The sequence below is a fragment of the Salvelinus fontinalis genome, chromosome 35, assembly GCF_029448725.1.
Source record: "Salvelinus fontinalis isolate EN_2023a chromosome 35, ASM2944872v1, whole genome shotgun sequence".
Lineage (NCBI taxonomy): Eukaryota > Metazoa > Chordata > Actinopteri > Salmoniformes > Salmonidae > Salvelinus > Salvelinus fontinalis.
Window position 1 is genome coordinate 7,734,196 of NC_074699.1, and position 26,630 is coordinate 7,760,825.

Genomic DNA, 26,630 nt, shown 5'->3' on the forward strand with positions numbered 1-26,630 from the left:
AAAGTTCATATTTATATCCAAAAATCACAGTTTACATTGGCGCCTTATGTTCAGTAGTTCCAAAACATCTGGTGATTTTGCAGAGAGCAACATCCATTTACAGAAATAGTCATCATAAATGTTGATGAAAATAGAAGTGTTACACATTGAATTTTAGATCCACTTCTCCTTAATGCAACCGCTGTGTCAGATTTCAAAAAAACTTTACAGAAAAAGCAACCATGCAATAATCTGAGTACGGCGCTCAGACGACAAATCAACCCAAAGAGATATCCGCCATGTTGGAGTCAACAGAAGTCAGAAATAGCATTATAAATATTCACTTACCTTTGATCTTCATCAGAATGCACTCCCAGGAATCCCAGTTCCACAATAAATGTTTGTTTTTTTCGATAATGTCCATAATTTATGTCCAAATTCCTCCTTGTTGTTCACGTGTTCAGTACACAATCTAAACTCACGACGCGCGTGCAAGTCCAGCAGAAAGTACGGACGAAAAGTCCAAAAAGGTCCGTTGCAGTCCGTAGAAACACGTCAAACGATGTATAGAATCAATCTTTAGGATGTTTTTAACATAAATCTTCAATAATGTTCCAACCGGAGAATTCCTTTGTCTTCAGAAATGCGATGGAAAGCAGCTAACTCTCACATGAACGCGCATGGTCAGCGCATGGTCAGCTCGTGGCACTCTGGGAGAGACCTTACTCAATCTCCTCTCATTCGCCCCCACTGCACAGTAGAAGCATCAAACAAAGTTCTAAAGACTGTTGACATCGAGTGGAAGCCTTAGGAAGTGCAACATTAACCAATTTCCACTGTATCTTTGATAAGCAAAGTTGAAAACCTACAAACCTCAGATTTCCCACTTCCTGGTTGGATTTTTTCTCAGGTTTTTGCCTGCCATATGAGTTCTGTTATACTCACAGACATCATTCAAACAGTTTTAGAAACTTCTAAGTGTTTTCTATCCAGATATGCTAATAATATGCGTATCCTAGGATCTGGGCCTGAGTAGCAGGCAGTTTACTCTGGGCACGCTTTTCATCCGGACGTGAAAATACTGCCCCCTACCCCAAAGAAGTTAAAAATAATTTTAAGGAAAACAACACTTTCTGCACTGTTGTTCAAATAATTAGTTTTATTTAGTATATTACAAGCTTCTGTCACACACTGATCTGTTTCTCTGTCTTTGTGCTTGTATCCACCCCCTCCAGGTGTCGCCCATCTTCCCATTATTCACAGTGTACTTATACTTGTTTTCTCTGTTTGTTTGTTGCCAGTTTGTTTATTTCATCAAGCCTACCAGCGTTTTTTCGGTGCTCCTGTCTTTCTCTAGTTCCTGTTTTCTAGCTTTCCCGGTTTTGACCATTCTGCCTGCCCTGACCCTGAGCCTGCCTGGCGTTCTGTACCTATAATACATTTTTGTTACTTCGAAACTATCTGCATCTGGGTCTTCTCCTGGGCCTTGATAGTACGAACTGGCCATGATGGACCCAGCAGACACGGACCAACTCCGCAATGCTGTCTCCTTCCAAGGAGCCACCATTGGAAGGCACAAGGAGTTGCTTGGTTGTCTTATGTAAGGGTTCAAGACCTTGGCCGAACGCCATGACCTCGCATTGAACACATTGCTGGAGCAATTCTGTGGGTTGTCTGTCAGGTAGCCTACAATGATGGTAACCTCACAGCCCCTCAGTAACCCGGATGTTAGCAGCACCGCCTCCCCGGTTTCCCGAGAACCCTGCTTACCTCCCCCGGAAACCTTCGCTGGAGAGTCGGGAACCTGTCGGGTGTTGCTCGCACAGTGTTCTCTCATCATCAAGCTGCAGCCCTCCTCCTTCCCCTCAGACAGCTCGAAGATAGCATACCTCATAACGCTGATGCCCGGGAGGGCTCTCAACTTGGCTACGGCTGTGTGGGAACAACAGTCGGCCTGTATGCTTCAGTTTGGAAGAGTTTGTGGCGTAGGTGAAGAAGGTTTCTTGATTCATCTTTGTCCGGGAGAGAAGCTGCCTGGAAATTACTCCAGCTTCGGCAAGACTCTCGCAGTGTGGCAGACTATGCGGTGGGTTTACGTGCGTTGGCAGCTGAGAGTGCCTGGAACGCGGAATCGCTTTTCGATACGTTACTACATAGATTATCGGAGGAAGTTAAGGACAAACTAGCAGCCCGGGAATTACCAATGGATCTCGACTCGCTCAATGCCTTGAACATCCGGATCGATGGGCGGCTATGGGAACGTAGGAAGGAGAGGAGGTCCGATTCCACTCTCCGCCCAAGGATTCCACCTCGCCTCCAAGGCATCCCGGAAATCACCGACATCTCCATTGCCGAGAGGACTCGAGACTACTCGAGGTCCCCCCGTGTGTCACCGAAGTCTGCCGATTCACATCTTCCCAAACGAATGCAACTAGGCAGAGCTAGGCTGTCCCCAGCCGGACGTCTACACCGGCTTCACATTAAGAGTTGTCTGTATTGCGGAACTACTGGTCATTTCGTGTCCTCCTGTCCACTAAAATACCATGTTCACCGGTATGGGCGAGTACTCTGGTGGGCCATACAGAGAATTTTTCCTTTCCATTTACATACACTACCTTCCATGCCATCCTGTTGTGGGGGAACCATTCAAAATTTCACCGGGTACTCATCGACTCTGGCGCCGATGAGAGTTTTATGGATGCTATCCTGGCGTCCGAGCTGGTTATCCCCACTCAGTCCTCTCCATTCCCATGGAAGTTAGAGCGCTGGATGGGCACTCTATAGGCTGGGTCACACACATTACCACTCCCATCAACATAAGAATGTCAGTGAACCACAGCGAGGTTATCCAATTCATGCTAATTAAGACTCCTCAGGTTCCCGTGGTATTGGGATTCTCTTGGCTCCAGCGAAAGAATCCCCTCATTGACTGGACTGCTGGTGCCATCATGGTCTGGAGCCTGTTCTGGCACGGCCATTGTCTAAAGTCAACGAAGCCTGCCCCGGGACGTCTCGGAAGTCGCTCCGGACTTCTCTGCCATTCCTGCGGAGTACCAGGACCTCCGGGAGGTTTTCAGTAATGTCCGGGCCACCTCAATTCCTCCTCACCAACCCTATGACAGCGGGATTGACCTTCTCCCAGGCACCACACCTTCCCGGTGACGACTGCACTCTCTGTCGGGTCTGGAGACCAAGGCTATGGAGACTTACATCGAGGACGCCCAAGCTGCAAGGTGTATCTGTCCTTCTGCCTCTCCCACCGATGCAGAGTTCTTCTTTATGGAGAAGGACAAAACCCTATGCCCATGCATTGACTACCGGGGCCTCAATGACATCACAGTGAAAAATGCTACCCGCTACTACTCATCGCCTCGGCCTACGAGCCGCTCCAGGGGGCCACCGTTTTATCCAAGTTGGACCTGCGGAATGCCTACAACCTGGTGCGAATACGGGAAGGGGACGAGTGGAAGACTGCCTTCAACATGGCCAGAAGTCAATGCGAATATCTGATCATGTCATTTGGCCTTACCAACGTTCCAGCTGTGTTCCTGGTCAATGACGTTCTCCGCGACATGTTAAACCGGTTCGTCTTTGTCTACCTTGACGACATCCTCGTTTTCTCCCACTCAGCCCTAGAACACGTGCTCCCCTTCCGACAGGTCCTGATGCGTCTCCTGGAGAACCAGCCTTTTGTGAAAGCGGAGAAATGCGAATTCCATCGCTCCACCATCCCCTTCCATGGTTACATCATCGCTGCAGGGAATGTACAGATGGATCCCGGGAAGGTGAGAGCGGTGATAGATTGGCACCAGCCTACGTCCAGAGTGCAGCTGCAATGTTTCCTGAGATTTGCCAACTTTTATCGCCGCTTTATCCAGGGTTACAGCACGTTGGCTTCCCTCGTCTGCACTTACCTCTCCCAAGGTTCCGTTCACTTGGTCCCCAGCTGGTGACCGGGCGTTCCGGGTTCTCAAACACTGTTTCACCACAGCTCCCACCTTGATTCATCCTGACCTGTCCCGCAAGTTTGTGGGGGAGGACGATGCTTCAGGTATTGGAGTGGGGGCTGTCCTGTCCCAGCATTCTGCCCTGGACTGCAAGTTACATCCCTGTGCCTTCTTCTCCCATCATCTCAACGCCACGGAGAGGAACCATGATGTGGGGAATCGTGAGCTTCTTGCGGTGAAGAAGATGGCATTGGAGGAGTGGAGGCACTGGCTGGAGGGGGCGGAACATCACAAGAATTTGGAATATCTCCACACCGCCAAGCGGCTCAACTCCAGGCAAGCTGGGTGGGCCCTGCTTTTCACCAGGTTCAACTTCTCCCTCTCATACCGACTGGGATCCAAGAATGTCAAGCCGGATGCACTGTCACGCCGCTATAGCCCGGCGGCTACACCCCCGGAACCCGACACCATCCTTCCCACCTCGTGCCTGGCGACGGCACTCTGCTGAGAAATAGGGAAGCAGGTTCGTGAGGCCAAATGTTTTTTACACTGTCTGCTCCTCAGTTCTGCCTGCCACCCGGTCTCCAGTCGGACTCTGGCCTTTGTGCAACAATGCTTTTGGTGGCCTACCATGGTTCCTGACGTCTCCGTGTTTGTCGCTGCATGCACGATCTGTGCGCAGAAAAGATTCCCCCGGCAAGCTCCGGCTGGTCTCCTTCAACCTCTGCCTGCTCCTCACCGTCCCATGGTTTCACATATTCTCACATATCCCTTAGACTTTGTCACAGGTCCCCCCCCCCCCCGTCTGATGACAACACTACCATCCTGACAATAGTGGACCGGTTTTCCAAAGCCGCCCACTTCATTCCTCTCCCCAAGCTACCCTCTGCCAAAGAGAAGGCCCAGCTCATGGTTATTTGAAATTGTTTTGTGAGTCAGGTGTCAAAATGGGGGAATTACCAGTCCTCTGAGTTTTTGGATTGAAGTTTACACACGTCAAGTGATATGTAGGAGTGTATTGAGTGATATGTAGAATTGTATCGAGTGATATATGAAGGAGTGTATTGTTGTGTTTGTTCTGTATTTTTGTGTTTGTTCTGACCCAGATTTGGTCTGTTGGATTATTATGAATTCTCCCGATGGGTTAGAGGTCTAGCTTCCTGATCCTGCGACTCTGCGGTGAAGTCGACAGTGTGATAAGGGGAGTATGAGCCAATTTTTTTTTTAATCTAAAGAATGTGTTGTTAATCTTTTTGACATTTGTTTTAGAAATTGGTATTAAGAATAATTTGTAAAAGTAATAATTTGTCATATAGTCAATGCTTGTCTGGATTTCCTGAATCAGAAATGAACTAAACTGTTGTTCTGATCTGTCCTCTCAAGGTTATTGTGAAGGTGACTAATGATGGTTTCTTGATGCATGGCAGGGATAATTCGGCCGAGATTGGTGTGAACCTCAAAACCCCCTCTAACCAGCTGAAGAAGAGCGACAAATGCGTTCAATACGGCCCTGTCTGCACGACTTCTACCGAGAGACCTGAGTCCGAGGCAGCAACCAGTGTACGGCATCCAATTGAAGCTATTAACTGTTTTTTCTCTCATGCTTTTTCTCTCAGGAATGCACATGGAGAGAGATCCGTTCCAAAGCTTCTCTTATGTTGCTGGTATACTGGTTGACAAATGGACATGACATAATGGGTGGTAAAGGAGGTGGTGGCCCAGGAGAGACATTGATATTGGGACACTATCATGGGCCATCCACGTAGAACTGTGAAGATATCTGAAGAAGACAATGAAGAAATGCCAGAAGTTTAAGTGCCTGAAGGGGGGGGCTTGGTCAACTGTGCCCATAATTGATTTAGACTTGTATTAAATTGTTTATTTTAGGTCTACACACTGCTAAATGTATAGTAAATTAGATTAAGAATGCATAAAAAAATACCTAAAGTTGTATTGCAAAAGTAGTTTGAAATGTTTGGACAAAGCTTACAGGTAACTTTTGTAGTCATGTTGAGCGAATTGGAACCGCTGTTATTCTGGATCAAACGCGCCAAGTAAATGGACATTTTGGATATATATCGATGGAATGAATCGAACAAAAGACCATTTGTGATGTTTATGGGACATATTGGAGTGCAAACAGAAGAAGCTCGTCAAAGGTAAGGCATGAATTATATCTTTATTTCTGCATTTTGTGTCGCGCCTGGAGGGTTGAAATATGATGGTCTGTGATTGTTTGCTTGGGTGCTATCCTCAGATAATAGCATTGTTTGCTTTCGCCGTGAAAGCATTTTTGAAATCTGACACGTTGGCTGGCTTCACAACAAGTGTAGCTTTAATTTGGTATATTGAATGTGTGATTTCATGAAACGCCACCGTCCCACATATCCCAGAGAGGTTAATAAAATACTGATCTGTAATTATAATCCTGACGAGGAAGTTAATACTAGAATTATAGGACAATTATACTGTATGTTTATATAAATGTACATTCTGTCAATGTTGATGTGTGCCAAATTGAGGGTTTTAACTTTGAGTGATAGGACCAATATGAATCACTGAGCAATGTCATTTTACATGTTGGTTGGATAATTAATTGGGTTTTGATAAACTGACGGATTGATTTGAGTTTAGTATGTTAATAACTACAGTATATGAGCGAAGCAACTAAAAAAGACATGTTTATCCCCTCTCCTATGTAGAGACCGTGGCCGTGGAGACCTATGTACAAGAGAGTCTCCAGCAGAGTTTTATCCGCCCCTCTAAGTCACCAGCCTCCTCAAGCTTCTTTTATGTCAAGAAGAAAGATGGGGGATTGCGCTCCTGAAATGATTGTCGAACACTGAACAAGGCCACCATCATGTTCAGCTATCCTTTACCGCTCATCCCAACCATCATGTCACGCCCTGACCTTAGATATCTCTGTTTTTCTATATATTTTGGTTAGGTCAGTGTGTGACTAGGGTAGGTACGCTAGTTTTGTATATCTAGGGGTGTTGTATGTCTAGGGGTTTTGTATGACTATGTTGGCCTGATATGGTTCCCAATCAGAGACAGCTGTTTATCGTTGTCTCTGATTGGGGATCATAGTTAGGTAGCCATTTTCCTTGTTTGTGTTGTGGGATCTTGTCTACATTGAGTTGCCTGAGTCCACAGTCTGGAACCTCCTGAGACGGTCCACAGTCTGGAACCTCCTGAGACGGTCCCCAGTCCGGAGCCTCCAGAGACGGTCCCCAGTCCGGAGCCTCCAGTGACGGTCCCCAGTCCGGAGCCTCCTGAGACGGTCCACAGTCCGGAGCCTCCAGCTACGGTCCCCAGTCTGGACCCTCCAGCGACGGTCCGGAGTCTTCGGCGATGAGCTGCAATTCAAAGCCTCCGGCGACGATCTGCAGTCCGGAGCCTCCAGTGGTGGTTCCCAGTTCAGAGCCTCCGGCGATGATCCACGGTTCAGTGCCTCCAGCGACGAAGCCTCCAGCGACGGTCAGCGGTCCAGAGCCTGCAGTGACGGTCGGCGGTCCAGAGCCTCCAGCAACGGTCAGCGGTCCAGAGCCTCCAGCGACGGTCGGCGGTCCAGAGCTTCCAGCGACGGTCGGCGGTCCAGAGCCTTCAGCAACGGTCTACAGTCCAGAGCCTCCTGCGACGATCTACAGTCCGGTTCCTCCGGCGACGATCCACGGTTCGGGGCCTCCAGAGACGACACACGGTTCAGAGCTTCTGGCGACGATCCACGGTCCGGGGCATCCAGAGACGACCCACGGTCCGGAGCTTCCAGAGCTGCGTCCAGAACCGGAGCCGCCACTAAAAGGTGTTGTGTCTAGGGGTTTTGTATGTCTATGTTGGCCCGATATGGTTCCCAATCAGAGACAGCTGTTTATCGTTTATCGTTTATCATATTTAGGTAGCCATTTCCCTCGTTGGTGTTGTGGGATCTTGTCTACATTGAGTTGCCTGAGTGCATACCAGTAGCTTCACGTTTTGTTTGTTCTTTATTTGTTTTGTTTTGGTGAGTTTCGATTTATTAAAATTATATGGAACTCTACTCACGCTGCGCCTTGGCCTCATCCTTTCGACGATCATGACACATCATCGAACAAATGCACGGGGTGCAGTACTTCACGAAACTGGACTTGAGGAGCGCCTACAATCTGGTGCACATTCGAGCAGGCGATGAATGGAAGACTGCTTTTTCCACGACCACGGGTCATTACGGGTATCTCGTAATGCACTCTGGCCTGTCTAATGCTCTTTCAGCCTTCCAAGCCTTCATCAACAAAGAGTTTCGGGACATGCTGGGATGGGGCGTAGTGGTCTATTTACAGTTGAAGTCGGAAGTTTACATACACTTAGGTTGATTTATTGTGGAATGTCTCTTATCTCCCACACTCCCCTGCAGAGTTCTGTCTCAGTCACACATTGAGTGAGTGAATGAGAAAACAACTGTGGAACAATTCTAAAACCATATAATGAAAATATTTATTGTTAATCTGTAGTCTAGGACCCAATAAATGTAAGGAGGGAAGGGTCTTATAACCCCTCCCCTTCTATTAATATAACACAAGCATAATCAATTATTCTAATACATCAAACATTTGTAGAGCCCCAAATCATGACCGCTAGGTTAATCCTGACACATGTCATGGAGAACATCATTCACCAGAGCCTGGAACTCGGCAGAGGCGTTAGTGAAGCCAAAGGGCGTGGCCGCTGGCCGTTTTGAAGGCAGTATTCCACTCATTCCCCTCTCGTATCCGCACCAGGTGGTAGGCATTTCGTCGATCCAGCTTGGAGAAAACAGTGGCCCCCTAGAGCAGCTCAAAGGCAGAGGAAATGAGTGGTAGCAGATAACGGTTCTTCAGTAATGTCATTGAGTCCCCGTTAGTCAATGCACGGGGGCAGGGTCTTGTCCTTTTTCTCCACGAAGAAGAAATATGCGCCAGCATGAGAGGAAGAGGGACAGATAAATCCTGTAGCTAGGGAGTCCCCAATGTAGGTCTCCATAGCCTTGATCCCTGGTACTGACAGAGAGTACAGACGTCCCCGGGGTGGCGTGGTGCTAGGGAGCAGGTCAATCTCGCCGTTATAGGGGCGGTGCTGCGGAAGGGAAGCGGCTCGGGACTTTCTTTTTTTTTTTTTTTTTTTCTTTTTAAAAATTTTATCCCCTTTTCTCCCCAATTTTCGTGGTATCCAATCGCTAGTAATTACTATCTTGTCTCATCGCTACAACTCCCGTACGGGCTCGGGAGAGACGAAGGTCGAAAGCCATGCGTCCTCCGAAGCACAACCCAACCTAGCCGCACTGCTTCTTTAACACACGCGCCTCCAACCCGGAAGCCAGCCGCACCAATGTGTCGGAGGAAACACCGTGTACCTGTTCCCCTTGGTTAGCGCGCACTGCGCCCGGCCCGCCACAGGAGTCGCTGGAGCGCGATGAGACAAGGATATCCCTACCGGCCAAACCCACCCTAACCCGGACGACGCTAGCCCAATTGTGCGTCGCCCCACGGACCTCCCGGTCGCGGCCGGCTGCGACAGAGCCTGGGCGCGAACCCAGAGACTCTGGTGGTGCAGTTAGCACTGCGATGCAGTGCCCTAGACCACTGCGCCACCCGGGAGGCCCGACTTTCTGAACACCTCGCAGAGGTCCTGGTACTCCGCAGGAATGGGGGAGAGGTCCGGAGCGGCTTCCGAGACCCCAGGAAGACGTCCTGGGGCAGGTTGCGCAGACTTCAGACAATGGGCATGGCAGAACGCACTCCAGCCCATGATAGCACCTGTAGACTAGTTGTTGAGGGGATTGTGTTGCTGGAGCCAGGAGAATCCCAAAACCACAGGAACCTGGGGGGACTTGATGAGTAGGAATTTAATGGTCTCGCTCTGGTTCCCTGACACACGTAGGTTGATGGGAGTGGTGTTATGGGTGACCCGAACTATAGATGGGTGCCCGTCCAGCACTCTAACATCCATGGGAATGGAGAGGGACTGTTCGAGCTGAACTGGAAGCCAGTGTGGCGTCTAAAAAGCTCTCATCGGCCCCAGAATCAATGAGGACCCAGAGATTTTTGGACTTGTTCCCCCACAGCAGAATCACTTGAAATGGGGTCTGAGTAATGGAAGCAGAAAAGTTCTCAATATAGCCCACCAGAGTTCTTGCTCCTACCGGTAAGCCTGGTCTTTTACCGGGCGAGAGGACACAAAATAACCAAAAGTCCCGCAATACAGACAGATCCAGTTATTAAACAATGGTTTAATAATCAAACAGAGGCAGTCAATAGACAGGTCAAGGCAGGCAGGGGACAGTAAACTAGAGGTGGGGCAACAGTACCGGATGGCAGGCAGGCTCAGGCAGAGTGGTCAGGCAGGCGGGCTCAGACTCAGGTGCAGGCAAGGGTCAAAACCAGGAGCGCGAGAAAAAGAGAGACTGGGAAAAGCAAGATCTGAGACACAAAAACGCTGGTTGACTTGACAAACAAGACGAACTAGCACAGACAGACAGAAAACACAGGTATAAATACACAGCGGATAATGGGGAAGATGGGTGACACCTGGAGGGGGGTGGAGACAATCACAAAGACAGGTGAAACAGATCAGGGTGTGACACTGTTAGAGTTTAAACATTCAGAAAACTGTAACTACCTGTTCTAAGAAAGGAGTCATCTTTGATATTACACCTGACAGTGGTGATTTTAGCATGTAAATCTTGGTGGGGCAAACCATCATTTTTTGGGGGGGTGCATGCCAGCAAAGCCACTACACACACAACACTATACAATACATGAATTGCACTATAAAGCTACATAAAGCTGTCCCAAAAGCAGAGCTGTCTTTTCAGCACCATGGAGGGAATCCGTACAACTGCTATCAGCGAAGTCTTGTATGGCAGCGAAAAAGTTAATTCAGCCTCATTTACTGCCTTTATAAAAAAAATTGCTGATATGGATGACTTGCTTAAACAAATGTGGTATCTATTGGCAATTGAGATGTACAAACTATGGCATAAGGGGACGACGAGCGAATAAAAGGCAATCTGTAATTTAGATTATATAAATAATGAGCGAGCTAGGACAGACGTAGTAAATATAACTAGTTGTTCAGCAGTTTTAAATGTACAGCAACGTAATTCAGAACATGGGCCGTTCTTACAGTGTTCTCCCTGTACACCAAGTCAGAAACGTAGGATAAATAAAGGAGCATATCAGCAGACAATGAAAGCTCTTATGATGACATTTCTAAAACAGTTTATAGGCTACATGTGCACCACCAATAGCTAACAGCTTACTACACAACATACATTTGGAATTACTTTCTTAGCTACAGTATCTCCCTGGCATATTACATCATTTATGTAACAGCATACAATACATTTCTGGACTCACCTTGTTCACTTGAACAGGAAAGTGGCGCGGCAGTCCGTCATGGGCAAATTTTGTCATCACACTTTGTCATCAAAGTATGTGTCACGTTCTGACCATAGTTCTTTTGTATTTACTTTGTTTTAGTGTGGTCAGGGCGTGAGTTGGGTGGGTAATCTATGTTTTCTATTTCTGTGTTGGTTTTCTGTGTTTGGCCTGATATGGTTCTCAATCAGAGGCAGCTGTCAATCGTTGTCCCTGATTGGGAACCATATTTAGGTAGCCTGTTTTCTGTTGGGTTTTGTGGGTGGTTGTTTTCAGTCTTTGTGTGTCTGCACCAGATAAAACTGTTTCGGTTTTCACGTTTGTTATTTTGTATTTGAAGTGTTCAGTTTTTTGGTTTATTATTAAATTAAGATGAACACAAACCACGCTGCGCTTTAGTCCTCTCCTTCTTCCACCGACGACAGCCGTTACAGTATGGGATTCTCTGGATTTATGGTGCTTTCAAGGCAACTGGGAAGTCGGAAAAATACAAGGTCGAATCATGACGTCAGTGATCTTCAGGGCGGATCTCTAGAAAGAGACCAGAGTTCCCGACTTGGAATTCCAGGCTAAATGACCGTTCAAAACATATTTTCCCAGTCTGAGCTCGTTTTTTACAGAGTTCCCAGTTGTCTTGAACTCACTAAAGTCTGATTTCCGAGTTTCCAGTTGTTTTGAATGTGGCAGAAGTCATGCTGTATTGACAGCATGGCCAATGTTGAATGTTTATCCTTTTGACCTTGGAAAACAGACCCTTAAACCCAGACCTGGACCACAAACCCACCACTGAATAGCAGGCTAGTGATTGCTTTGCATCGCTTGCTGTTAGCCACTGATTTCTTCCAAACCACTCATTGTTGACTTTGCGATTTCCAACTTGTTGTGTCATGAGAACTGGTATGTTTTATCTATAATTTCTCTTCATATGACCTGGACTGAAAAAGATTTGCCAGTAGATTGTCGACTTGATTCATGATGATGACTGTGATGTGACTATTATTAATGTGATGACATGCTATTTATCAAAATATTAACCATGTTTAATTATTACGTGATTAAATCAATCATGTAACAATTAACTCATTAGTAACCTGGAGAACCACAGGAAAAGTTTGTTTAATGACTTACCGTTTCCCAAATTAACTCAAGAATATATCAGAATCTCGATATCATAGCAGCCAATCATTTCCTCATATCAGCCTCATTCTGAACGTCATAGAATCCTTTAAATCTGCACAAACCCGGGTCTCACTAATCATTCTGTACCACACAAATTGAGTTGATTATTTATTTACTAACAAGTTAAATGATAACATAATATACACCTACAGACACAGTCTAGGTTATTGATTAGAACTTTAAACAATGACAATTTGTGTTGGTCCCTAGCCATGTTCTGTTATAATCTCCACCCGGCACAGCCAGAAGAAGACTGGCCACCCCTCATAGCCTGGTTCCTCTCTAGGTTTCTTCCTAGGTTCTGGCCTTTCTAGGGAGTTTTTCCTAGCCACCGTGCTTCTACACTTGCATTGCTTGCTGTTTGGGGTTTTAGGCTGGGTTTCTGTACAGCACTTTGAGATATCAGCTGATGTAAGAAGGGCTTTATAAATATATTTGATTTGATTCTTTCATTGAAAAGCAAATCTATAAAAAACTATAAATATATATATATAAAATAACATTCTATAGGTTGAATGATTAGTGTTTGCAGCTGATCACATTCCTCACTTGAATACCATGTAAAGCGATGTGCTCGACAATACACGTCTTCTTGTTTGTTTTCCTGCCAGCAGACTCTGTCTCTCCACCCTCCGCCTCTCTGACGGACTGTCTCCACCTTCCACCGCCATGTCGCCAAATACTCACTGTTCACAGCCAGAAACGTATTTGTGACAACAGTTATCTCTCATAATATAATATTTGTTGAACAACAATTACAGTCCATCCATTCTGGTTTACAATACATTTTTACTTTCCACTAATAATAACTAGAGTTATTATGTAAAACAACATTCTATAGGTTGAATGATGAGTGTTTCCCGCTGACCATATTCCTCACTTGAACACCAATATATGTACCCTACAATACATGTTGTCTTGTTTGTCTCCCTACCAGCCGACTCTGTCTCTCCGCTCTGATGGACTGTCTCTACTTTCCACCACTGTGCGCCAAAAACTCAAAATGTGAATCTGAAGGCTGACACCCTGAGCCTGAGATGGTGTTGCTGGACACTTAAGGAGTCAATCTCAAATGTGAAAACTGTTCAAGGGTGTGTAGACGTTCACTAGGCACTGTATACCCATTTATTAGAAACTATTCTCACAGTAACCCTATACTTTGCACACGAACCGCCGCCCATTTGGAGTAAGAAATCATGAATGTACTTACGTGTGAATGCCTTTATTCACCGTCCGTCTCTGTCGGAACCAGGCCTTCTTAGGAAGGATGTAAGCCTTTCAGCGGCATGCTTGTAAGGCTCTGATTGTCCAAAAGGGGTTCCCCCCGTCTTCTACTGTTGTTCACTCTGGAAGATGCTCCTTGGAGGATAGGCTAGCCAGTCGTGTCGACAGTTCCCATTGGTGATGAGAGAAGTAGAATACGGTGATTTGAGAAGAGTAGGATAGGATGGTTTGAAGAGTAGTAGGATGGTCCCACTTAAATTAACTAGCCTACATGGCTTTCTTTCATTGATCCCTAATATTCTGAACTGTTCTCTCCATATATTCTAGTGAGTCTGTCGAGAAAATTCTAATTAAAGATACACAACATTTTAACCTGTCTAGGATCAGCGTGGCGCTAGCGGCACACCCCCCCCCCCCCCCCGCCCACTGAAAAACCAGTGCCGCGAAATTCAAAAAAAATATTTTTTTAAAATATTTAACTTTCACACATTAAAGTCCAATACAGCTAATGAAAGACACAGATCTTGTGAATCCAGTCAACATGTCCGATTTTTAAAATGTTTTACAGGGAAGACACAATATGTAAAGATGTACATCTATTACCCAAAAACACATTAGCATAATCCACCATCTTTTATTTGTCCACCAACACCAGTAGCCATCACCAATTCGGCTAAACTAAGATATTTATAGCCCCTAACCAACAAAAAAACTCATCAGATGACAGTCTGATAACATATTTATGGTATGGGATAGGTTTTGTTAGAAAAAAGTGCATATTTTAGGTAGATGGCATAGGTTACAATTGCACCCACCGTCACAAATGGAATAGAAAAACTACTTAGAGCAACGTGTTTACCTACTTACTAATCATCAAACATTTCGTAAAAATACACAGCATACACGAATCGAAAGACACAGATCCTGTGAATACAGACAATATTTCAGATTTTCTAAGTGTCTTACAGCGAAAACACAATAAATCGTTATATTAGCATAGCACATAGCACATAGCAGCCCAGCATTGATTCTAGCCAAAGTGAGCGATAAAAGTCAACATCGCCAAAAGATATTAATTTTTTCACTAACCTTCTCAGAATTCTTCCGATGACACTCCTGTAACATCATATTACACAATCCATATAGAGTTTGATCGAGAATGTTTATATTTAGCCACCAAAATCATGGTTAGACAATGTGAAATGTAGCTCAGCTGGTCACAAAATGTCCTTGCGCCACTTAGACAGTGATCTACTCTTATACATAAATACTCATAAACGTGACTAAAAAATATAGGGTGGACAGGGATTGATAGACAATTTAATTCTTAATACAATTGCGGAATTACATTTTTTAATTTATCCTTACTTTTCAATACAGTTTGCGCCAAGCGAAGCTACGTCAAAAAACATGGCGTCCTAAGCCACTAAAATGTTTCGACAGAAACACGATTTATCATAATAAAAATGTCCTACCTTGAGCTGTTCTTCCATCAGTATCTTGGGCAAAGGATCCTTTCTTGGGAGTAATCGTCTTTTGGTGGAAAGCTGTCCTCTTGCCATGTGGAAATGCCAACTGCGTTCGGGATGAACTGAAAAGCGTGCCCAGCTATTCACATCGTTTCAAAAATAAATGTCCCAAAATCGCACTAAACGGATATAAATTGCTATAAAACGCTTTAAATTAACTACCTTATGATGTTTTTAACTCCTATAACGAGTGAAAAGATGACCGGAGAAATATAACAGGCTAAACTAACGCTTGGAACAGGAGCGGGTCGGAGTCCTCCACGCGCGTTACGCACCAAGAAAAGACTTGCTAGCCTCAGGGTTTTTTCATTTGTAGTGCCTGTGAACGCGCAATCGACCCCATTGGAATCGTCATCACGTAAAGGCATCCAGGGGAAGACGTAAGAAGTGTCCGTATAGTCATAGCAATAACAGTGCCCTTTTAACTGACTTCAGAACAGTGGCCAACATTTCTCAAATCTGACTCCATGTCAGGGAAATTGCTGTAGAATGGGCTCTGTTCCACTTAGAGACAAAATTTCAACTCCTATAGAAACTATAGACTGTTTTCTATCCAATAATAATAATAATATGCATATTGTACGATCAAGGATTTTGTGGGAAGCCGTTTCAAAAATTACCCAATTAGCATAAATAGTCTCAACAGCGCCCCCATCCTCAACAGGTTATTAAGGGAAGTCTTTAGGTAAATATGCTGAAAACCCTATTCCATGAAAACTCCACAAGAAAATCTGCTGGCCAGCAAGTGGGAGGGTTTTCAGCTGTTGAATTAAATGTATTCAACGCATGCAAGGGAACCACGCCTGCAAAGCATAAGGTACGTCTGAATACCAACACCTGAGAAGTGCATAGGAAAGGCGTACATTTCCTAATTCTGAATCGGACCCTTGGTAAATATTGAAACAAAGGTGCAACCTGAAATTAGATGCTGGGTTTGTTCCAGTATCTACCCTCTCCGTGTTCTCTGTCCTATTTGTATTCATAGTCTATCACTAGGAGAAATTAACATTGGATAACAGAAGAAGCAAAAAAAAAAACTTGTTAACATTACAACATGAAATCCATGTCCTAAATGTTGCTATGTTTCGGGAAATGGCAAAGAAAACGTTATCTACTTGACAAACTTGTTATTTACATTACAGATCAAAGTCAGATCATTTCCACTCCATTCATATGCAAATCCATTTGATTCATACACTGGCTTGTCTGGCTGGCATGTTTTTATTTTAACCTGCCCTTCACTTATCTACACTGAAATCGTATAATTTCAGTCATACTCTATTAGGATAAAAAAAAAATGTCTCGCATAGCTCATTAGTACACCCTTGTGGTTGAATATATGTGTTTCTATTGTAGGTCCCAGGATACAACAATGAATAATTTGGAACAAATAAATACTGTCAAAGGAAACCTTACAATTTACAATGAAAACCAACCTGGCAATATTTAATATTTTAATACAGAAATGTTTATATTTTTTGGTACAGTTGAGCCATTAATTTACTTTCAGATTTTTTTGTACATTCACATGGCAATCATAGACTAAAATACTGAATTCTGGAGTGTGGAATATAGAGGAGGTGGTTGCTGTGTGGGTGGGAGGTTCTGCCGGTCACTTCTCAACAGGCAGCCAGTCTTGGAAGGGGGACTTGAAGAGGGAGACTGCAGTCTGGGCACTGCTGCTCTATTTGTTCTGAGTGTTTGCAGTGCTAGTGTTTTTAGTTCATCTTTGTATCTCACATATTACGTGCCCAGTATGATAGAGCCAGAAAAATATCAGTGTTAGGGAAACTAAAACTTGCTTCATTTTATTTTGTGTGCAAATGCACATAGTTTATTATCTGAGATTTTTTATATTCACTTTAAGCAAAAAGTGACAAATTGAAACATTGTGTGCTCTCTGATATGACATTCATTGAAATCATAATAATTTCAGATATCATAGAATGTGATTGATAAACAAAAGGCAATTTCACATGCCCAGCTGTTCACCTCCTTGATAATTCCCCCTTGGAAGAAGCGTTGGTTGAGTTTGGCAATCATACGCTTCACTCCGAAATGGCCTGCATGCAGTCACCTCCTTCTCCTCCTTAGTAAAAATCCCCCTCCTGTGTGGCTGGCCATCCTTCCCCCGTAGGTACATATGATTGCCTAACAAGTTGGAAGAGAATAGTTGAAATACTCTTAAGTACATTTGTACTGTTGTCTTTCTCTCCACCTCTCTCGGTCTGTCTGTCTTCCACTCTCTTCCCACCTCTCTCTCCATCTCTCACTTTCATCTCTCTGTGTCTGTCTAGCGAAGACACCTTGTTAAGCAGTTAACTTCTATTAGATAACTGGACGGATTTAGCTATGTACAACCATTTTTCAACAACCATTTTCCATCTAGCTAGTTGGTCATCTTCATGTTGCTAGCTATACATAGTGTAACGACCCAGGGTTTATAAGCGCGGAAATCGACTCTGCCGTTTGAGCATGTTTTTGCGGCACAATCGATAGCGCCCTGGACCTCGGGCTAGAAGGTCGAGGGTTTGAGACCTGCTCCCTGCTGTTTCATTACACAGGTGTCAGAAGTGATCGGACCTTGCATCCACGACAGTGCGTGTGCTTGGCTGATGAGCACTTTCCTGTAAGACGTAGAGTCGCAAGCTATCGCGAGGACGCGCTCTTTGAAAGGAGGGAGTAGTGTAACGACCCTGGGTTTATAAGCGCGGAAATTGACTCTTCCGCACGAGCATTGACTCTGCCGGCAGTTGACAGCGCGCCGGACCTCAGACCAGGGGGTCGAGGGTTCAAGACCTGCTCCCTGCTGTTTCATTACAATATAGTTCAGTGGAGGCTGCTGTGGGGAGGATGGCTCATAATAATGTCTGGAATGGAGTAAATGGAATTGTATCAAGCACATGGTTTCCATGTGGTTGATAGCATTCTATTGACGCCATTCCAGTCATGATTATGAGCCGTCCTCCCCTCAGCGGTGTCCACTGATATGGTTACATGTCTGTCATATTGAGGTATCTAGCTATAAGTTAAACCTGATTAATTAAATGGATAGGTGTAAGCAATTATGGTATTTATACATGCCCTTAACGTTACCCTAAATTTGGAATTTCTCTGAATGGTCTGCCTCTTGTCGAGATCAGTGATGCAGTCATAGTACTTAGCCTGTTTGGAAAGATACATGAAACTGTCCTCGAGGGATGCCATTGAAGTGCAAGCTACATACAGAAAGCTACAACAACAGTTACTGTAGCTGGCTAGCTGACTAGGCAGGCTGAGGTAAATAAGTACAGCAGCTAGCAACGTCAATCTAAAAACAGCTTAAATGAGTTATTCCTATTTAACAATATTTTCTTATTTAAAGACAAATATATGGTAAAGAGTGTTCTATTTCCAGTCTTTTCGGTCCTCTGAAGCAGCAGGTAGACAGAAAGTTGTCGCCGTCAAAAACTCCGTCCTTGGAGAGCAATTCTGAGGTATTAATTTTGCGAGGACTGAGCGAGTGTTTATGAAGTGAAATCGAAGAACTGCCCGCGTACTCTTTCGTTCGTGACCGCTACGAGTAAAAATAGAGCCAACCAGCATAGCAACGGACGCTTTGGTTAATGACATAATCCGGTCAGTGTTTTTTGCAAATTGTAGCAACAGCAGCTAGAACTCATCGAATCCCATTGTGACGCAGGGGAAACACGTTTTGGCATGAAAGGCCCATTAAAAGGTTATTCACGTCGGATAAATACATACATGCCGTTCATTGTTGGGTCTTCTAGCAGAGCCCATCAAAGGAATTTCATGGAACTATGCACTCATCAGGCTGAGTCTAATGAAAAGGAATGTGACATCATGGGGCACTTTCAGCAGGTAGTCATCAACATGGTGTTTGTGATCTGATAAGCAGTGTTGCCAACTCATTTTCTGGGTATATTGCAGGTTGATTTGTTGCTAAATTACGTTGTGATGTCATTGCGTGATAACGTAAAACTGCGTCATTACGTAGAATACACAATAACGTTACTTAAATTGACTGGCCATCTCAGCGGAAAATATGATTTGACATTTGTTCAGGTACAGACTCCCACTATTTTCTGTACTTCTGGCTGTAGAATTTTGATTGAGACATGTTGATTGATGTTGTAAGTTCTGTTCAAAATCAAAACATTCGTGACCAACTTTATTCATTGGGTTTGGCTCGTAGAACCCGTACAACTACTGCTGCAGTCAGCCAACAATTTGCTGCTGCCTGTGCACGAGCTGAGCGCCTGCTGCTGACGTCACTCACAATGCACTTTCGCAGCCAGGCACGTGTGTTGTGACTGAGTGTGTGATAGAGAAAATCGTTTTTGTGTCATTTAGAGGGAAAATGCGTGCATTTTAGCGTTTGAGTCACTTTTCAAAAGTTGCTAAAAGATCAAAATACATTTTTAAGAGTTGCTAAAAACGTTGCCAGGGTAGTCTGAAAAGTTGCTAAATCTACCAACAAAATTGCTGAATTGGCATCACTGCTGATAAATCCACAATGAGCCCTGCATGCTGTTCTCACTTGTACGCGCACGCACACACACATGCACAGAAAATGAAAGGACAAACATCATAGAAGTATGTAGTACCCAAATGTTCCTCAAGGCAACAAAGCCATAATGGTAAAATATTAATCTCAAGTAAATCTCACAATTGATTTTATATGTTTATTTCATACACAGAGTTATAATATAAATATAGATATATTGTGTTATTTATTTCAAAACTGGCAAGACGTGATTTGTGTCGAACAGTTCAGTTCGACCTTGACTGGTTAATGCAGCTTTAACAGACACAAAACAGTCAAGATTGGGGGCAATTACATTTTCAGTCAGTCCTTTTACTGAACACATCAAATTGAAAAGTGCCTATCGTTTTCCATTGGGAAATTTAATTTCAATTAATCTCCTGGACAGACTGGAAGTTAAATGGAATTGACCCCAACCATACATACAGTGCCCCCATAAATATGGTACTGAGAAAAGAAAACACATCTGCACCAATGCAGAAATTGCATAATAGTCCATATACAACATAGTTATTGTTATTCAAACAAACAAACAAAATAACAAACCAGACAGTTTCACAGTGTATGAATGAACAGAGTCATGGTGTGTTAATGTTATTCTTTTTCACATGCTCTTGGGTGGGCTCCTTCAGTGAGAGTCAGAAAGTAAAGTATTGGGCGAACAGCTCCTTTTGTTCCTCCGATTTGTTTGGTTCCATGGTTGCCTTGTCCGTCTCAGGAAGGCTGCATGAGAAGGTTGAAACGACAGCAGTTACACAATGCCAAACACAACCACAAAAAGTTTCAAAGAGCCGACACAGAGTTTAATGAACACACTCAACATACAGTACATTCCAGAATGCAATGCAGCTACGTAAAGAGGCTGCAATAAGTCTTCATAACACTAAAAGTGCCTTGGCTCAAACCCTTTGGCTCTCTTGATCCAAAAATCAGTTACTTCACCTTTCCACAATATTGTCCTGAAGTATTTTCAAAATGTAGTTTCTTATTTCTCAGTGATGGTGCGAATCAAAGCCTGACAGCATTCCCTCTTTTAACAATAGCTATTAGAGTAGTGAGTGAATTCTAAATATGACGTGTATACACAAGCATAGTTACATTCATATAAACGTAACTATGGCTGAGGCAGAGTGAGTGTGATGCTGCTGAATAAATGTCAGCTAACCAGGCAGCGTGCACCCGTGACGCAAACATCCACTCCCAAAGGAAGGCAGACCCATTTAAGCAGCTTATTCATATTCAAAGCAACATATTAATGCCCATGATAGCGTTCAAAATAAACGATGCCATCCATTTCCTCTGGGTCTGGGTCTCCCCTGACAAGGGCCTAATTGAGCACTTGAGCACTAGCCTCCATGGTGTTCAGCCGATGTTCTGACCATGGTCCTGACTCCACCTGTTGTGTCTGTACTGTAGATTGCTCCTTTGAGTGGGAGTTGTCGAACTATCTGATAATAAGTTGCTTATTTCAGGAGGTTGGACTGAACACTTAGGTCTCTGTCTCTCATTTTTGTGTGGCTTACTTCCGTGTAAAAAGACAGTTTGGTGCAACTTCATTTATAGGGGATTTTTTTTTGATTTGAGCAATGCATGATGGGCACTGCCTTTTATTTTTTCTATAATAATAAACAACCCAATATTGATAATCAACCATCATGGACATTTTTATTAATTGTTTCATGCTGTGTTGTTACAGGATTCAACCCACATAATGCATAGTACATTTCATGAAAATAATAATTGACCTCAAAAAGCACAAATCGCTCAGCACTAAGTGAAACTTTGGTTGTATTGTACAGTGCCTTCAGAAAGTATTGAAACCCCTTGACTTATTCTATATTTTATTGTGTTACCGAATTAAAAAATGTATATAAAAAAAAAAAATCATACCCCTCTACACACCCCCAAAGTCAAAACGTGTTTTTTGAAAACTTTGCAATGTTATTGGAATTAAAATACAGAAATATCTCAGTTATATAAATATTCACAACCTGAGTAAATACATGTTAGAATCACCTTTGACAGTGATTACAGCTGTGAGTCTTTCTGGGTAAGTCTCTAAGAGCTTTGTACACCTGGATTGTGCAATTTTTTTTAAATTTTTTTAATTCTTCAAGCTCTGTCTAGTTTGTTGTTGAGCATTGCTAGACAGCCATTTTAAAGTCAAAACTGTAACTAGGCAACTCCGGAACATTGAATGTCATCTTGGTAAGCAACTCCAGTGTGTATTTTTCCTTGTGTTTTAGGTAATATTTCTGCAGAAAGATGAATTTGTCTCCCAGTGGCTGGTGGAAAGCAGACAACCAGTTTTTTTGCTAAAATTTTGCCTGTTCTTAGCTCTATTCAGTTTCTTTTTATAAAAAAAACTCCCTAGTTCTTGCCGATGACAAGCATACCCATAACATGATGCAGCCACCACCGTGCTTAAAAATATGGACAAAGACCCAACACATCTTTGGACAATGTGTTAACTAACCTCCAGACGAGCGTCAATGCTATACAACTCTCCTTCCGTGGCCTCCAACTGCTCTTAAATGCAAGTAAAACTAAATGCATGCTCTTCAACCGATCGCTGCCCACACCTAAGTAGGTTCCAAATGTATCCAAGTGTTCTCGCTTTGTCTCTCCCTCTCTTTACCTACCCCTCCCTCTCCATATGTGTAACAAGCCGTCATATCTTGTCAGTCCACTACGGACCTGTTTCATTGTATTACGTTTCTTATTAATAATCTATACCTTGTGTTTATGTATTGTGTTATTATTTAGCTAGTTAGTAAATAAATAATTAAGTCAATTTGTGTATTGCTGATTCATCAATCAATCAAATTTATTCATAAAGCCCTTTTTACATCAGCCGATTTCACAAAGTGCTATATAGAAACCCAAGCCTAAAACCCCATAAAGCAAGCAATGCGGCTAGGAAAAACTCCCAAGAAAGGCAGGAACCTAGGAAGACACCTGGGGAGGAACCAGGCTCTGAGGAGTGGCCAGTCCTCCTCTGGCTGTGCCTGGGTGGAGATTATACCTCATTATACCCTGATGAAGACAGCTTGCCTGTCGAAACGTTGGATATACATTTTTTGCATCTGAGCTCCTAGAGTGTGCAGCTCTCCTTTATTTTTACGTTTTCTACTCCGCTAGCCAGCACCTCGCCTAAATAGGTGTGCGTTTCTTTTTCTTCTAGATTGGGTGGAGATTATAACAGTACATGGCCAAGATGTTCAAACGTTCGTAGATGACCAATACGGTTAGGGTTCTTGCAGATATAAAGGAGTATGTGACGTTCAGAATGAGACTGATATGAGGTAATAATAATTAATACGTGACTGTTATCGAGATATATATCTATATATCTTCCAAGAGTTTAATTTGGGAGATGTTAACTCATTAAACTACGTTTCCCGTGCTGCCCCAAATTCCTAATGAGTTAGTTGTTACATGATTTGTTTCATTGAGTAACAATTAAACATAGTTAATTGATTTGATAAATAACGGTCATCACATTAGCGATAGTCACGACACGACACTGTTTAAAACTTGAAACAGCCTAGCCTCCTAACTACTGATTGGTCAGTTGAGTGTAGCCAGATCCTTATCATTCCTTCTGGCTGTTGGAGAGGTGGAGGGGTAGTTGAGTGAGCTGTGGCCTTTTATGGCCTTGCCTGTCAGCCTTTTGCCTGTCAGCTTTTGACATGACGAGAAAGAGTGAGATAAGTCCTACCTGCAAGATATTTTGTGAATAGTGCTATACAAGTATTTGAAGAGGTCCTAATCTCAAACTCTCATAAAAACATGACAACATTATTGTATACACTAAAGAATGGGATTTTGATCATAAAAATGCATATGCATGAAAATAAAGACTTTTTATTTTGGAGAGAATACTGGACACTAGGGGACACCTAGGCCTTGGATAAAATAAGTTACAGGTCTGTGAGAGCTGGAAATATTGCTTGTTTGTAGGTGACCAAATACTTATTTTCCACCATAATTTGCAAATAAATTCATTAAAAATCCTACAATGTGATTTTCTGGATTTTTTTCTTCTCATTTTGTCTGTCATAGTTGAAGTTTACCTATGATGAAAATTACAGGCCTCTCATCTTTTTAAGTGGGAGAACTTGCACAATTGGTGGCTGACTAAATACTTTTTTTGCCCCACTGTATATGATCAAATGACTCTCTTGTGAAGTAGTGAGGGGAACCATCTGCTTAGTTTCCTGAAACAAGTTATAAAAAAAGATCAGTGCCGTTATCCTTGCAAGGGGAGGGTGCCGGAGTACTGAAAAGGGGTGCCAATAATTTGGACCCCTATCTTTTTGAGAGAACAAAAATATGACTCTCTTTCTCTAAGCAATTGTATTAGTATAAAATAATATAATCTAACCCCTCCCTTTTTTTTTTATATATAGGTATTTTTTGTTCATTTTTATCAAGGGTGCCAATCATTTTGGACCGGACTGTATATTATGTACCTATGTACGTTATATTAAATATCAACCTTAAAGCAAAAAAACGTATCGGTTGTGGATCAGTTGCGTACACCTATTTTATGTATGCCTTTTGGTATCCATACCAGATTCAATCAGTATATTGTTGATCCAAGTCGATCAGTATATTGGTGTTCCTAATTGAATTAGTATAAACTGAGCAGGTGTTCAGTGGATAACTAACCTTGATGAGAGGGTTAATGACTCCAACATTAGGACTGGTGTTGAACACTTTGTTGAAGCCAGTCTCTCTGTTGACCAGCTCCAGCTGATAGAACTTCTTGTCGTCCTACAAAAAAAACAGGAAAGACCGGTCAGTTCATGTCTGTAACAGAAGGACCACTTTGGAAACAAGTATTTAGTATTTCAATTACTGCTTTGGAGTGGGGAACCAATGGACATCTTGTTGTATTATTTCATACCCAAATAAATCAAATTCAACCTGTGAGTCAGAGGACTCACATGAATAGAATGGGACCACACACAGAGCCACACAAAGGTCCCAATTTAAGTCAATAAAATAAATGCCAACTGTAGGTTCACTTAGAATGTTTCTGCTGTATTTGATGGTAAAGTTGTTCCCCTGGCACAGAATGTATTGGACATTGACAGGAATCCATGCCACACCTATCCTTAAAATACAGTGTTAACATTCTGAGTTAACCCTCAGTGAGGATTCCCTTTATATGCAACTGATTGAATTGAGTTAGGGCCCTTAAGTGTTTGCATCAGTACAATGTGTTGTATCATTCACAGGGAATAAAACCTTATGAAGTTGGAATGTTGGTAAAATCATTAGAAGTTGTAAGAAGGTAAAATAAAGTCCACTAAAAGGAGGATATCTTAAGGTAAGGTGTATATAAACTTAAAGAGAGTTGAATGATATCAGCTTTCTTTTTTGTTTATTTTATTCCCTTATGACCATAGCAGGTGCAAACACTTAAAACAATACCCTCTGATTTGTAGCTAGATGGTAGATATTCAAATTCTAAAACTTTAGTCAAGAAATCCTATAGTCACATCTTGGCCACAAATGCTGAGTGGGTATTTTTCTATTTGTTTGATGTGTACTTCAGATTCAGATATTACATACATTGAAATAAATCACAAGGGTTAATAAAAATCAATGAATCAGGGCATACAATCAAAGAATGTCAGTGCTTGTTCATGGTTCGAAGATCTCATTATGAGGGTCAGTGAGAGGGCATTTGTTTAGTGAGTCATGGAGCTAGCTGGGGGGGGTTCATATTGGTGCCTCTTAGGCTTTTGTGCTATCCCTAGTTGGTTCCCAAAATGTTTCTGGTAGGTTCAGAAACTAGCGATGCAGTCCAACTCTCAATTCTCTCCCTTTCTCAATGACGTGTGCACTCATTCACTCTCCCTCATGGACTCAATAGCATTGGATAGGTGAGTACATGGGCTAGATACAGTTGAAGTCAGAAGTTCACATACACCTTAGCCAAATACATTTAAACTCAGTTTTTCACAATTCCTGACATTTAGTCCTAGTAAAAATTCCCTGTCTTAGGTCAGTTAGCATCACAACATTATTTTAAGAATGTGAAATGTCAGAATAATAGTAGAGTGAAATATTTATTTCAGCTTTTATTTCTTTTATCACATTCCCAGTGGGACAGAAGTTTACATACACTCAATAAGTATTTGGTAGCATTGCCTTTAAATTGTTGAACTTCAGTCAAACATTTCGGGTAGGCTTCCACAAGCTTCCCACAATAAGTTGGGTGAATTTTGGCCCATTTCTCCTGACAGAGCTGGTGTAACTGACTCAGGTTTGTAAGCCTCTTTGCTCACACATGTTTTTTCAGTTCTGCCCACACATTTTCTATAGGATTGAGGTCAGGGCTTTGTGACGGCCACTCCAATACCTTGACTTTGTTGTCCTTAAGCCATTTTGCCACAACTTTGGAAGGATGCTTGGGGTCATTGTCCATTTGGAAGACCCATTTGCGACCAACCTTTAACTTCCTGACTGATGTCTTGAGATGTTGCTTCAATGCAACCTCACAATTGTCCCACCTCATGATGCCATCTATTTTGTGAAGTGCACCAGTCCCTCCTGCAGCAAAGCACCCCCACAACATGTTGCTGCCACCCCCGTGCTTCACGGTTGGGATGGTGTTCTTCGGCTTGCAATTATCCCCCTTTTTCCTCCAAACATAACAATGGTCATTATGGCCAAACAGTTCTATTTTTGTTATATCAGACCAGAAGACATTTCTCCAAAAAGTATGACCTTTGACCCATGTGCAGTAGCAAACCGTAGTCTGGCTTTTTCATGGCGGTTTTGGAGCAGTGGCTTCTTCCTTGCTGAGCAGCCTTTC

At 43.1% G+C, this 26,630-nt stretch overlaps 1 protein-coding gene and 1 long non-coding RNA gene across 3 annotated transcripts in view; both read right to left on the reverse strand.

Moving 5' to 3' along the window:
* Window positions 1-16,692: 16,692 nt before the first annotated feature.
* LOC129834303 (uncharacterized) lies at window positions 16,693-19,149 on the reverse strand. Its single transcript, XR_008756235.1, has 2 exons — window positions 18,997-19,149; window positions 16,693-17,403 (listed from the first exon to the last, which is right to left on the reverse strand). It is a non-coding gene; the product is annotated as an uncharacterized LOC129834303 (long non-coding RNA).
* A 774-nt stretch (window positions 19,150-19,923) lies between these two features.
* Window positions 19,924-26,630, reverse strand: part of fam184aa (family with sequence similarity 184 member Aa) — a 60,070-nt gene continuing 53,363 nt past the window's right edge. For both annotated transcript variants that reach the window (XM_055899167.1, XM_055899166.1), the window contains exons 16-17: window positions 24,473-24,577; window positions 19,924-20,521 (exon numbers count right to left, since the gene is read on the reverse strand). In XM_055899167.1, coding sequence (XP_055755142.1) covers window positions 20,513-20,521; window positions 24,473-24,577 — 114 coding nt within the window. In that variant the 3' untranslated portion in view covers window positions 19,924-20,512. The remainder of the gene's footprint in view (window positions 20,522-24,472; window positions 24,578-26,630) is intronic.